This window comes from Camelus bactrianus, chromosome 1 (genome assembly GCF_048773025.1).
Source record: "Camelus bactrianus isolate YW-2024 breed Bactrian camel chromosome 1, ASM4877302v1, whole genome shotgun sequence".
Classification (NCBI taxonomy): domain Eukaryota; kingdom Metazoa; phylum Chordata; class Mammalia; order Artiodactyla; family Camelidae; genus Camelus; species Camelus bactrianus.
This window is the reverse complement of record NC_133539.1, coordinates 69727311-69739491: the sequence shown is the minus strand read 5'-3', so window position 1 is coordinate 69739491 and position 12181 is coordinate 69727311. Positions and strand designations below refer to the sequence as shown.

The following is a 12181-nucleotide window of genomic DNA, read 5'->3' as shown; positions in this document are numbered from 1 at the left end:
CCTTGACATAAGCAGCATGTCACTCCTAACCTCATGGAGTCCCACTTTGATCACTGATTATCATTTAGGGCTCCCTTATTGTAAATTTTCTCTTCTCAATTAGGTTATAAACTTTGCAGCATCAGGGATGATGAGTCAGTGTATCTCCAGAGCACCAGGTTCTTGTAAGGCTGTAGAACCTAATACAGTTTGCTAACAGACCCATCTGAACATCCCTCCCACTGGGGCACTGACCTAAGCAATTTTCCTCATGCCTGGCTTACCTTGGACACAGAGTTTCAGTTCCTTGGGGTCAGTGACGACCTTCCTGCTTTCCCGGATCATAGCACGGTTCTTCTTGGTTTCTCCCCAGAGATTGGTGCCCCCGTACATGCTGGGAATGTTGAGGATAGCAATGCCTTCAAGGAAGATGCTGCTCAGGTCCACTCCAACCCCATCACACTGGGGGACAGAGAGAAAAGGCCATCGGTTAGTGTCCTCAGCATATCCCAACCCAAGGTGCTGTGTGTGTGTGGGCGAGTGTGTGTGTGGTGGGGGCTCTCATGAAGAATGTGACCGGCCCTCAGCCACCAGCCGGTCTCTGTCAGAAGCTGAATCTTGGGCAAAGCTGCTCAGGCCTAATGCTTTGGCCACTGTAGTGAGATGAGGGAGGGCTAGTCTTGGTCAGCTTTGGGTAAGACAGCACCAGGCTCCAGGAATCTTCTGAGATCCTAGATGGGCTTTAGGGATGGTTCAGAAGACAACTGTAAGATTGTTCTCCAACCTCATTATCATTAATCCTGCCCCTCCCTAACCACTGTAAAGATTTGGTGGGATGCTGAGTCGAGAACCTAACACATAGCAAATGACAGAAAAGTTTCACTTTACCCCCTCTTATTTTATCCCTCTTGTGAGAAGTACAAGACTTTAAGATTTGGAAGGCTTTCAGAATTTTCCTGTCTTCTGTATCTGTATCGTAAGTGCAATTTTGGCATACGTGCTTGCTGATGTAGCAGTTTCTTTATCCAATCTTCACCACCCGCATCCCCGCCAGGTACAAAAGGCCAGAAGGCTTGAATTTGCCTGTCTCACATATCTATAAAGTCAACTCACTTTGGCATAATGCTTACCAATGCAGCAAGAAATGTATTAGCTCTGATCCTTGTTCCTCAGGACTGGAGGTAATGTTACTTCATTTACAGAAGAAAACACTGTATCCAGAGAGGTAAGCTAAACTATCCAAGATTGCACAGATGATAAATAACTGAGCAGGGATTCAAAGTTGGGGTATTTGATTACAAAGCCCAAGCTCTTTATCTTGATAATTGTGAGGCAGGAAAAAAAAGTCAAAAGTATGCAGCAAAAATCCACTGTCTTTGAGGTTACCTAGGAATCCAAACTTCCAGAGATTTCTCAACAGAGGAGGAATAGGAAAGGAAAGGCTTGTTGCTATTCATAATGGCATACCTCCTGATTTCTCTGAAGCTCTTAATTTATGGTATCTTAGAATCCCCACAACTTGTTTCCCCAGCTACAAAATGGAATAGAGTGAGCTTCTCTGGTTACTTGGGAATACCTTTCTTTATTGGGAAGTTCCGATTATTTGAAAGGTCCTTTTTTGTTGAACTAGATTCTCTTCCTGCTTCTGCCCATTGGTCCTATTCTTCCTTCTGAAGTCGGACAGAATGAGCCTTCTTCTTCCTCCATGGGACCGCCCACCAGACACATGATGATGTACATTAATCGTCATCATCATCATCATGCATGTGCATTAGACATTGCCATTTGCCAGGCAGGCTTGTATACACATCTCATTTAGCACCTTTATAACAAATCTTACAAGTTAGTTACCAGGATTACCCTCGCTTTACATTTGGGGAAACTGAGACACAGTGGCGGTTAAGTAACTTGCCCAAAGTCACACATCCTACAAATGTAAGTATACAGATTGACGGCAGGCAGGCAGAGCCTCAGGCTCACCCACTGCTTCCTCTCTCCTCCCTCTCACACCATCCTTGGGTGTGCCTCCTCTGGGTTGAAGGCTGCCAATTCTCTCAGCCTCTCCTGTGGGATGTGGTTTTCAGACCTCCATCCTGGGTGCCCTGTTCTGCACACACCACGGTTTGTTACTCTCCTACTCCATAAGGTCCCAGCACTGCAAGCAACACCAGTGACAGGACCTGATGGCACAGGCAGCGAGCGCCCCAGCACTTCCTGTGATAGTGTTATCACTATCATGCCCTGGAAAGGAGATAATGTGGGCAGCCCATGTAGGGGCTCAACACATGTCCCCCATGATCATTAATCTTATTGTTAAATATGATCAGTGTTGCACGAACTCTTTATTAGCAGGAGATGGTGGCTGGATCACTTCAGCCTGAATGAGTGGTCATCTTGGGCATTCAGGCCCTCCTCCTAACATCTACTTCTCAGCCTGCTCATCTCCACCCTGAACTTGTGTAGGTATTTTTTTAATAGCTCAGACATGGGGTTTTACATTTATGTCATTTAATTTCATCTGGTTTCAGACCCAGCCCTCTTCAGTCCACCTAGATTACATTAAATCTTCATTCTATGACCCTGGCCATAACTCCTGTCATTTGGAGAGTAAGCCATTAATGCATGTATATAAAGGGCAAAAGCAGGGAATAAGCCCTCTCCTTGGTCGGTTTAACACACCAGAAACCATGCATCGCATGGGTGTACCAGACTGTCACCCAGACCACTTTTCATTACACGGTGGGATCATGGAACTTAGAGATGAGAGGAAACTAAGAGAACATGCCCTGGTTTCATCAGTGACGCCCAGCGAAATTAAGGACCTTGCCTGTGGTCACCCAATTTACTAATGGTGGAGCTAGGCTAGTATCCAGGCCTGCAGACCTCAGTTCTGTGCTTTTTCTATTAAAACATAAGACACTGTGCTGAGATCAAACAGCATTTCCTGAATGACCACCCTACCACTTCTATCAGAAAAGGAATAAGAGAACTTATATTAAGTCACTAATACATGTAAAGGGCAACTACTTGGTTAATAATTTATTCCAGAATCTTGCTAGGGATTAGGATGAAGTGCAGCTGTCTGTGGTTTCCAGAATGTATCCTTTTCTCCTTTTTTAAAAACTGGGACATTTGTCTGTTTGCCTCTCATTGTATAGAACTCACTCTGTTTTCTAGACTTACCAAAGGGGCCCCCAAAAGACATCTATAGGTTTGTCCAGCAACTTGGATTCAAATGTATGTTTTCCAAGGCCAGTTAGTTCTCTATTGGTCAACCTTGGGCTCTGATACCCACCTTTATCATCTGTTCTTCCATTTTTTTGTTACGGCTACTCTGTCTCGGGAAAAGTTAAAAACTTTCAGAATGGCAAAGTCGTAATGAGCTATGGTTTCCATGTTTTTTTTTTTTTTAATTGAAGTACACATGATCTACAATGTTGTGTTAGTTTCTGGTGTATACGAAAAGATGCTCCTTAGTGCTCATTATCAGAGACATGCAAACCCATGTTCCTTTTTGCTTCAACATTATCTAACATTCTGCTCTCCCTTCAGCTTGCCCAAAGCCAGGCTCACGGGTCTGACTTGCTCTTGTGCATTCACACCTGGCTGCATGCTCACACCCTCTTCGTGAATATGCGTACAGTCCTCCAAAAACATGGGCTCAGTCTATAGTTCTTTGTGGCTGTCATGGTGATTTTTTTTTTTTTAAAGCTCTTTTCTGTTTTCTTCCTGAAAGAAACTATTAGAAATTTATTTTGAAATATCTTCCATCCCTTTGCCCTTTATACCCATATTCATATTTAAGGATTTAGGCTAGAATCTCACTGGGTCAGACTTTTCTCCAAACTCTCTGAAATCAGCTTTGTTCAACCCCGTGCCTGGCATTGAATTCTTGCACCCTAATCATCTCCTAGACAACACAGTCACTTTCCCTCTTGGTTGCAGTTACTTCTGCCTGACCTCAATTTATCCATTGTTGGTCAAAACGCCCCCTCCCTCCTAGAGGTAATAATAATAATATTGGTAGTTACTTGATGAGAGCTTCCTTGCACATTGTGCTGGTCCTTCTCCTATATTCACTCTTGGAATGCTCATGTGAACGCAAGGAGGGAGGCACCACTGCTACCCACAAGTGACAGGGTATCACATGGGTTAGGGTGCTGCCTCAAGGCTATGCAACTTCCATTCCACAAGCTGGCAGAGCTAGGTTGCAAACCCAGGCAGTCAGATGCCAGACTCTGGAGACCAAAGAGTCAGTGAGGCAAATCGAGACTTTGCTGATGATAGACTTACAGCAAAATTAAACTTCCAGCTGTTGTTTGAATAACTGAAATCTCCCACCATGACTCTGTCTTGTAGAGTACTTAGACCAGTGCCTGGCACATCATTGTTGGTATCAGTATTATTATATCTTGCCTCTGTGCCAGTTTTGTTTAAAAAAAACCTACTAGCACAGCATGGTCCTTGGCACATAGTATTCCACAAAGTCACTTTTCTTCTCAACTGCCATTTTAAGTGTACCCTGTCCCCTCCATCTCTAGTTATAACAAGCTAGGAGTGTTAGTTATTAACCTGGTAAGCCATTAACCTGTCTCTGGAAGTGCAGTTTTCCCTCTGCTTTATGATGGATTGTCCCCTTCCCCCACTATCTCGAGTCATAGGAAAACTGGGGCAAGTAGAAGATGTGGGGGGGGAGGGGGGCGCGGGGGAAGCCTGAGGACTGTAGGTTGTAGGTGCCCCCACCTTTGGAATGCACCTATTTGAAAACTGAGAGGCAATGCCCTGTCTTGGAAGGAGCATGCCCGGGCTTGGAGACCAAGAGATATGGGTTTAAATCTTGGCTCGGTCACTTGCCAGCTGTGCGATCCTGTGCTGGTTCCTTAGCCTCTTTGAGCTTTAATTTGTCACCTGTAAAGTGGGAGTTGGGATGGTGCGGGGAAATAACATCTACTTCAAGGGTTTGTCTGGTCTCTGGAAGGCAGTAGCATTCCACAACTGTCTGCATTTTATTACAGTTAATAGTATTACCTGTGCTATGAGGCTTATTTCTTTCTCTGAATTCTGAAATCATTCTCCCACTACCTGAGCGCTTGCTGGAAGCATTTAATGGCCTCTTGGCCCAACCCATGCTAGTGAGAGCCTTGCCCGACCATACTTGCCTGCCCATTCCTCGCGGTTCTTGGCCCAGACATCACACACTGATTTCAGAACCCCCAGGGCTGCTTAGGGCTCGGGAAAGGTGGAAAGCTGCTGTGCTAGATTTGGGAAAGTGGGGCCCAGAGAAGTACACTGTTGGCTTAAGTGGGACAGGGGCCCCAGGGCCGCTCCCGGCGGGTTCCTGAGCTAAATCTTCCAACAATTCCATGACGTCATGGGCCTCCTCCCCCTGCTCTGACCGAGGGGCTCCTGGGGAGAGCACAAGGAGGGCGGCGGTCCCTGCGCGCACCGTTAGCCATCCCTACCCTAGGACGGGGCTGGCAGGCTCGCCTCCAAGTCGCGGCAGCACTGCAGCGGAACCCAGGTATTTATAGCTGGGTATGGGCCGAAACAGAGGGCTCTTGTCCCTGGCTCCCCGGCAGCAAGCGCGCACACGCCCGGAGCCATGCCTACAGTGGGCGCGGGCGGCGAGGTGCCTGACCGCAGGCCGCCCGGGTCCAAGGCGGCGCGGCAGGGACGGGGCGGGGTGGGGTGCATCCAGGCCAGCCCTGTTCCTGCTCGCTTGGAAGCGCTTCAGGCCGGAGCCCAGGCCGGGAGACGCTTGCGCCTGCCTGCTCCCAGGCCCCACTGCGCTGGCCCCCAGCTGTCGGCAACATTCGACGTTGGTCCCCGCCTTACGACGACAATACCCGTAGTTCTGGTTTCTTCCAGAGCTAAGGGGTGGTTTGTTTGCTTAGTGGAGGGCCTGTGCATAGGTAACCAGAGCCTGGGTCAGGACCGCAAAGCGCATTCAGGTGCAAATAAAACGCACTGGGAATTCGTGTTCATTCCCATCCTCCCAACCCCCTAGCCCATCTCTCGGATCCCCCAAATCTGCAAAATTCTGGGCCGAACTAGGGCCCGCCAACTTATGCGTGCTCCCTGAGAGGGACAGAGAGCCGAGGAGGTGAGAGAGGGCATTGATGCTTCCCTGCCCGGGCTGCGGATTTTTTCGCGCCCGGGTGCTGCAGGCCTCGGTGACCTGAAAAAAAAAAAGCGGCGAATCTGAGCGAGGCCACCTCCATTTCAGCCCTGCCGATCCTATTTCTGAAGGTCCTCAGAGAAGGATATCCCATAATTTATTTGATGACCTGTTTCAGTTTTTAGCAACTAGTAAATTCTCCCTTCTTCTAACCTCGATTCACGGTGCCACAGATTACGTCGATTTTCTCTGGTTTAGAACGCAGATTGTTTTGTTTCATACTCCTGCTGTGGGACTGTGCCTGCTCTCGGGAGCGTCCTCTTACAGGCCGGATTATAAAGTGTAACCCAGGTCTCAATGGCTCTGGGGCACTTGTTCCCTTTCACCTTGAAACTTTCTTTCTTGGGTTCCCTGCCTTTATGTTATCTTGGGATTGTCTCCCATCTTTGATGATTCTCTCTTGGACTTTCTTAAAAAGAAATCTTTTTATTATGGGTATTTCCAAACATACAGGAAAACAGAATAATAAATCCCATGTACTCCCAAATCTCAGCTTCAGCAATTTGCAACTCACAGATAATCTTGTTTTAACTCTACCCAGTTCATTTCCCCACCATCATATTGAACATCAGCAAATCTCTGATAGTCTGTCATTTCATCTATAAATACTTATGTGTCTTTAAATGATAACTCTGAAAAAAAGAATTACCCCAATTTTCTTATCACTTTTAAAAAGTAATACTAATTCTTTAATAGTGATAAATATCCAGTAATTGTTCAAATTTCCGTGATAGTTTCATTTAAAAAAATAATTGGTATGTCTGAAAGGTCTACAGATTGAATTTGGTTGTTTTGTCTTTTAGGTTTCTTTTGATCTATAAATTCCCTATCCTTTTCACCCTTGTCTTTTAACATTTATTGAAGGAAATGGGTCATTTGTCCTGTAGAGCAGTGCTTTTCAAACTTTAACGTGCATACAGATCAGTTCAGGATGATTAAAATGCAGATTCTGATTCAGGAGAGGTGGCCTAAGAATCTGCATTTCTACATGCTCCCTGGTGATACTGGTGCTGCGTGTGTGATGAGCTGCACTTTGAGAAGGAAGGCTGTGTAGCATTTTCCAGATTCTGAATTTTGCTGATTGCATCTCTGAGCTGTCTTTTAAACATATTCCCAGCCCATCTCCTCTATTTTCATTTAATTGGTACTTTTAGATCTGGAGGCTTGATCAGATTCAGGGGTGATTTTTTGGCAAGAGTACTTTATCAGTGTGTTTCCTGTTGCATCTCATCAGGAGGCACATAGTTTGCTTGTCTCCTTTTTTTGGTGATGTTCAGGTTGGTTAATGGGTTCAGGTATTTTCAGCCTGAATCTTCCATTACAGAGTTCTTAGTCAATGGGTAGTGATCCTTGCCTGTACCCATTATTACAGTCCTTAGTGGTAGGATACCCTTAAGGACACCCTAGCATCCTTTCTGTACTTTGCTTCCAAATCTCTACAAATGCCATTTTCTCCATGAACTCTTCCTTTCCATTTTCCAAAAAGGATCGATCTCTATCTCTCATCTCTGCATTTGTGTTCTCATGGAATCAAAGACCTGAAGAGTCTTGAAAGGTCATTCAGTCTAATTACCTCATTTTATAGATAAGAAAAATGGAGGTTAAGGAGGTGAAAGGAATGGTCCAATGTCATAAAAGCTAATCAGAGCCAGCAGATCTGGAATTAGACCTTTAGATTGGCAACCAAGAGGTCATGAGTGATTTGTAAAGAGGAATTTTGGCAGCTGGACGAGAGCCATACCACAGAATCTTAGAATGGTAAAGCCAAATGGAACATTAGATTTGGTAATTTCTGATTACTAAAATGAGAACAACGAGGCCCAGGGTTGGTAAGTGAGCCTCCTAGAGTACACAGCTGTCTCTTGCAAGAACTAGGGTTTACCTTGGGACTAAAGGGTGAGTAGGGGTGGTAGTGAGGGAACACAGTTAGAATAGCCAGTGGCTTTGTGGCAAATGGGGCTGGAGAAAGAAGATGGGATCCAAAAGAAGAATATGGTTGAGGAAAAGGTTTTTCATGGATATTTCAGCTAGAGAAGATACTCATTGCATACTTGCTGGAAGAACACATACGGGAAGAGGAAGGAGGGAATGCCTAAGATGGGAAATAGACAGAATGGAAGAGGAGGAGCTGAAAATGGTGGTGGGACACAGGTCTGGGGATGATACGGAGTCCTTGCCTTCCTTTTCTTTCCTTCCCTATGGAGTGAGAAACGGTGTGTATGTGAGTGTCTTTTGGGGAGGGAAGTAAGGAAGTCCTGGGCAATTTTGAGGGAAAACCATATTTCAGTTATGGTGGGGAGGAAGAGAGAGGGCGAGGAAGAAGTGGGTGACGAGCAGACACACTTCAATAGGAGTTCTGATGGCTGTGAGGGGGATGGGCAGGAGGCGAGCGTGGCCTCCCTTGATGCGTGGGCTCCATGTCCGAGCCTCAGATACATATGTAAGGGCATGAGGGTGGCCGGCATAAAGACCTGACCAAGATTCCCCCTGTCCCCGACCCCCTTGTTTGAGGGAACAGGATGCTGATAGGTATCAGGTGAAGGAAAAGCCCTGGTTCACCAAACAGCCACAGGGGCCCGAGTAAGGAGCGGGAGGTAGTGCCCATTTGCAGTGGGAGCATCTCTGCTCCGGTAGGTGGGGAGGGTATTTTCTCTGTGAACTGGCCTGGCAGATTGGAATGCAGGCTAGACTGTGGGGAAGCCTGGGCACTGGTCCATGGTCCTCTGTGGTTTAGAGAGAGGAGAGTACATGAGGAAGAGGGTTAGCTGGGCCCTAGCAAAGGCCATGCACTGATGGTAGCCTGAACTGGTCTGTGCAGGGCCATGGGGTTGGGCCTGCTCGCTTCCGTTTCCGCTGTGCTCGCCACCTAAACTGCCAGTAAGCGCTCTTCTGTCTGTTAAGATCCTATCTTGCCAATGTGAAAGCCGACTCCTCACTGAGGCTTTTCCGAGTGCTCTAGATGGAAACTGATCTTCCCCTTCTCTGAATTTTCCTTGCTTTGTTTTTCTGTCGTGTATGGAATATATGTTCTGCCTCATATCATTCATATTCACCTGCCCCCGAGGAGATTTTAAGCTCCCAGAGGGTAGGGACCATACGTTACATGGCTCTGTGTTCTCCATGGTTCTGACATGTCTTATCCATTTCAGAAGCCCAATAGAACTATTTTTTTTAATTGAAAGAATGTGTAGACCAATCCCCAAATGAAAACTAAGGTGTTCACTTCCAGATGAGTTCCCAGAACTTTCTAGGATGAATATACTGACTGAATAGAGTGGACTGAATGTCCAGATTAGGGAGACATATGGAAGGTTAATCCATGTCTTCAAGAAGTGGTCCTCTGATCACTGATAAGGGAAATCTATATCTGAACAGCTGGGAACAAGAATAGGGCACATGGGGCATAATGTATATGAAGGAAACAGCAAGAGATAGAAGACCAAGGCATTCATTCATCCACCAAGAATGATGCAAACCCACTTACTCTGTGCTAGAAACCTGGGCATGGAGTGGCAATGGGATGCAGTCCCTGTCTTCAAGGGACCTCTAGTGGGTCAATGCTAGGGGCAGTGTTGTGCTGCTCAATGCTTAACAGCAGGATCTCCAGGGACAAAAGCAGCTCTGATTGTGGTGTTCCACGGTGTAAATACTCCCACTATGGCCAGTTTCAAGCTACCAACATGACATCACTGAAAGCGGACTTGGGAACAGACGTGCCAGCAAGCTAGCTGGCTCCAGCACACCACTGAGAAGGTGGGAGATGTCTGCATATCGCAGGGCCTGTGGCCAGAATAGAGAAATTCACTGGAGTGAAGACAAGCAGTCAGGGCAAACTGCACTGTCTGTTTTCCCTAGAGAAGAACTAGAGTGTTTTTATTGTCAATAATCTAATGTGTATCCTGAGGGAAGAAAAGCGAAGAAATCGAGTGGTGTTGATGAGTGGTGATAGCATTGCTAGAAAGACAGTCCAGTATTATCTACGTTAAAAACTTCTGGACAAATATCAGATGATATTACTTATATGTGGAATCTAAAAAAATGATACAAAAGAACTTATTTATAAATCAGAAACAGACTCACAGACATAGAAAACAAATTTATGGTTACCAGAGGGGAAGGTATAAATTAGGAGTTTGGGATTAGCAGATACACACTACTATATATAAAATAGATAAATAACAAGGTCCTACTGCATAGCACAGGGAATTATATTCAATATCTTATAATAACCTATAATGGAAAATAATCTGAAAAGGAATATATATATATAACTGAATCACTTTGCTGTACACCAGAAGCTATCACAACATTGTAAATCAGTTATATTTCAATAAAAAAAAAAAATTGGCCTGGCAGGTGGCTAAATCTTACAGAGCAGTGGCTTCCCTTATATTCAGAGGTTGTTTTATGTCATTTTAGGAGCTAATGTCTGTTATGGGCAGTTAAATACCAATACATATACATGTTTTATGATAATATTAAACTATATCATTTATTGAATAACTATTATGAACCAGGCACTCCATATATTTTATGTCTAGTCCTTACTACCCTCCAGTGTTGGTATTTGTATCCTCTTTTTTACAGATGAGGAAAACACTGACTCATTGAAACTGAGGAAGGTCCTTCTTTTCCACATTTATCCAGGTTTGGGGTGGGCTTTATGAACCTACAGGTTTCCTGCATAAGACGCAAATGATGAAATCAAGACGACAGTCCTGGGGAGCATACAGTTCAGTGGTAGAGTGCGTGCTTACCATGCAGAAGGTCCTGGGTTCGATGCCCAGTACCTATGTTAAAAAATAAATAAAAATAAATAAACCTAATTACTTCCCCCCATCCAAAAATTAAGAAGACAGTCCAGCTTACACAGCCTGTATCTGATACCTGTTAATTTTGTGCTTTATTACCTATGAGACGACTTTTGGAATATTCTATATACAGGGATTTGATTCTTCATTTTAAAGAGGACATTGGAAAAAATGGAGTCTGGCAAGAGAAGAGTGGTCAGGATGTCATGAATCTGTACATCGAGTCATATAAGGAACTGGGGATGCCTAGCTCACGAAGATCAATAGAAGATGACATGGAAGATAGATCTTCAGCCCTGTGAAGGGCAGTCACACGGAGGAGCAGGAAGGCATGTTCTGTGTGTCCCCAGAGGGTGGAAATAGGCCCAAAGGATGGAGAATTCCGTCAGACACCCCACAGACACGTATTATGCCTCTGTTTTGTTCCAAGCATTGTGCTCAGGGCTGACAAGGGAAAGATATGACAACGAAAGGGACATATATCCTTGTTCAACATCGGGAAGAACTTTTTGAAAGTCAGCGCTGTCCAGCAATGGAACAGGCTTCTGCAAAAGTAGTGAGCTTTCCATCCTTGGAGGATTCAGGGAAAGGCTGGATGTGTACTTAACAGAATGTGCCAGAATACAGGGATTTGAGTCTTCATTTTTTGTTGAGTGGTACGTGGGACTAAATCTCCTTCCAGTTCAGAGACCCAGCGTCTGCATTCAGCCTTGCTTTGGCAGGCTAAAGCGCTGTCCTGAGAAAGTCTCATTGTGACCCCCTCCCACCAGCCTCGTCCATCTAGCTGCACGCCCTGCGTTCTCTGACGGTGAGCAATGGAGGGCCAGTGAGACTGGAAAGTGGCTGCCATCTGTGACAGGGATGATGGAGTCTTGGCGGGGATGTGTGGGCTCAAGGAATGCAGCATTGAAGCCATGTACACACAACCTGCTTAAGAACATCCCATGGGCAGAGAATGTTTTCTTCCTCTTCAGCCCTCCTCTGTTGCTGTGCCAGGCGGGCACAATGGTGCCTTTGAGAGGGGCAGCTGGAAGGGGGTGTTGGCAGAGAGGCTGGGAGCAGAACATTGCAGTGGAGGGGGGAACCGAATTCATTTCCAGGAGCAAACCTGCACTGGGTGCCAGTTTCCGAAACAAAACTGCTGTTTCTCAGAGCTCATGGTGGTGGGTTGCCTCAGAGTTGGACGGAGGGCAAAGCCATTTCCCATCCGCTG

The 12181-nt window shown here is 45.7% G+C and overlaps 1 protein-coding gene across 9 annotated transcripts in view; it reads right to left on the bottom strand.

The window, feature by feature from the left end:
* DGKG (diacylglycerol kinase gamma) overlaps positions 1–12181 on the bottom strand; it is a 201404-nt gene that overhangs the window by 43881 nt on the left and 145342 nt on the right. For all 9 annotated transcript variants that reach the window (XR_012507846.1, XR_012507847.1, XR_006726462.2 and 6 more), the window contains one exon: positions 264–441. Coding sequence is in view for 6 of the 9 variants with exons in the window: in XM_045519746.2 (XP_045375702.2) it covers positions 264–441 (178 nt within the window). In the remaining 3 variants the exon portion in view is untranslated. The remainder of the gene's footprint in view (positions 1–263; positions 442–12181) is intronic.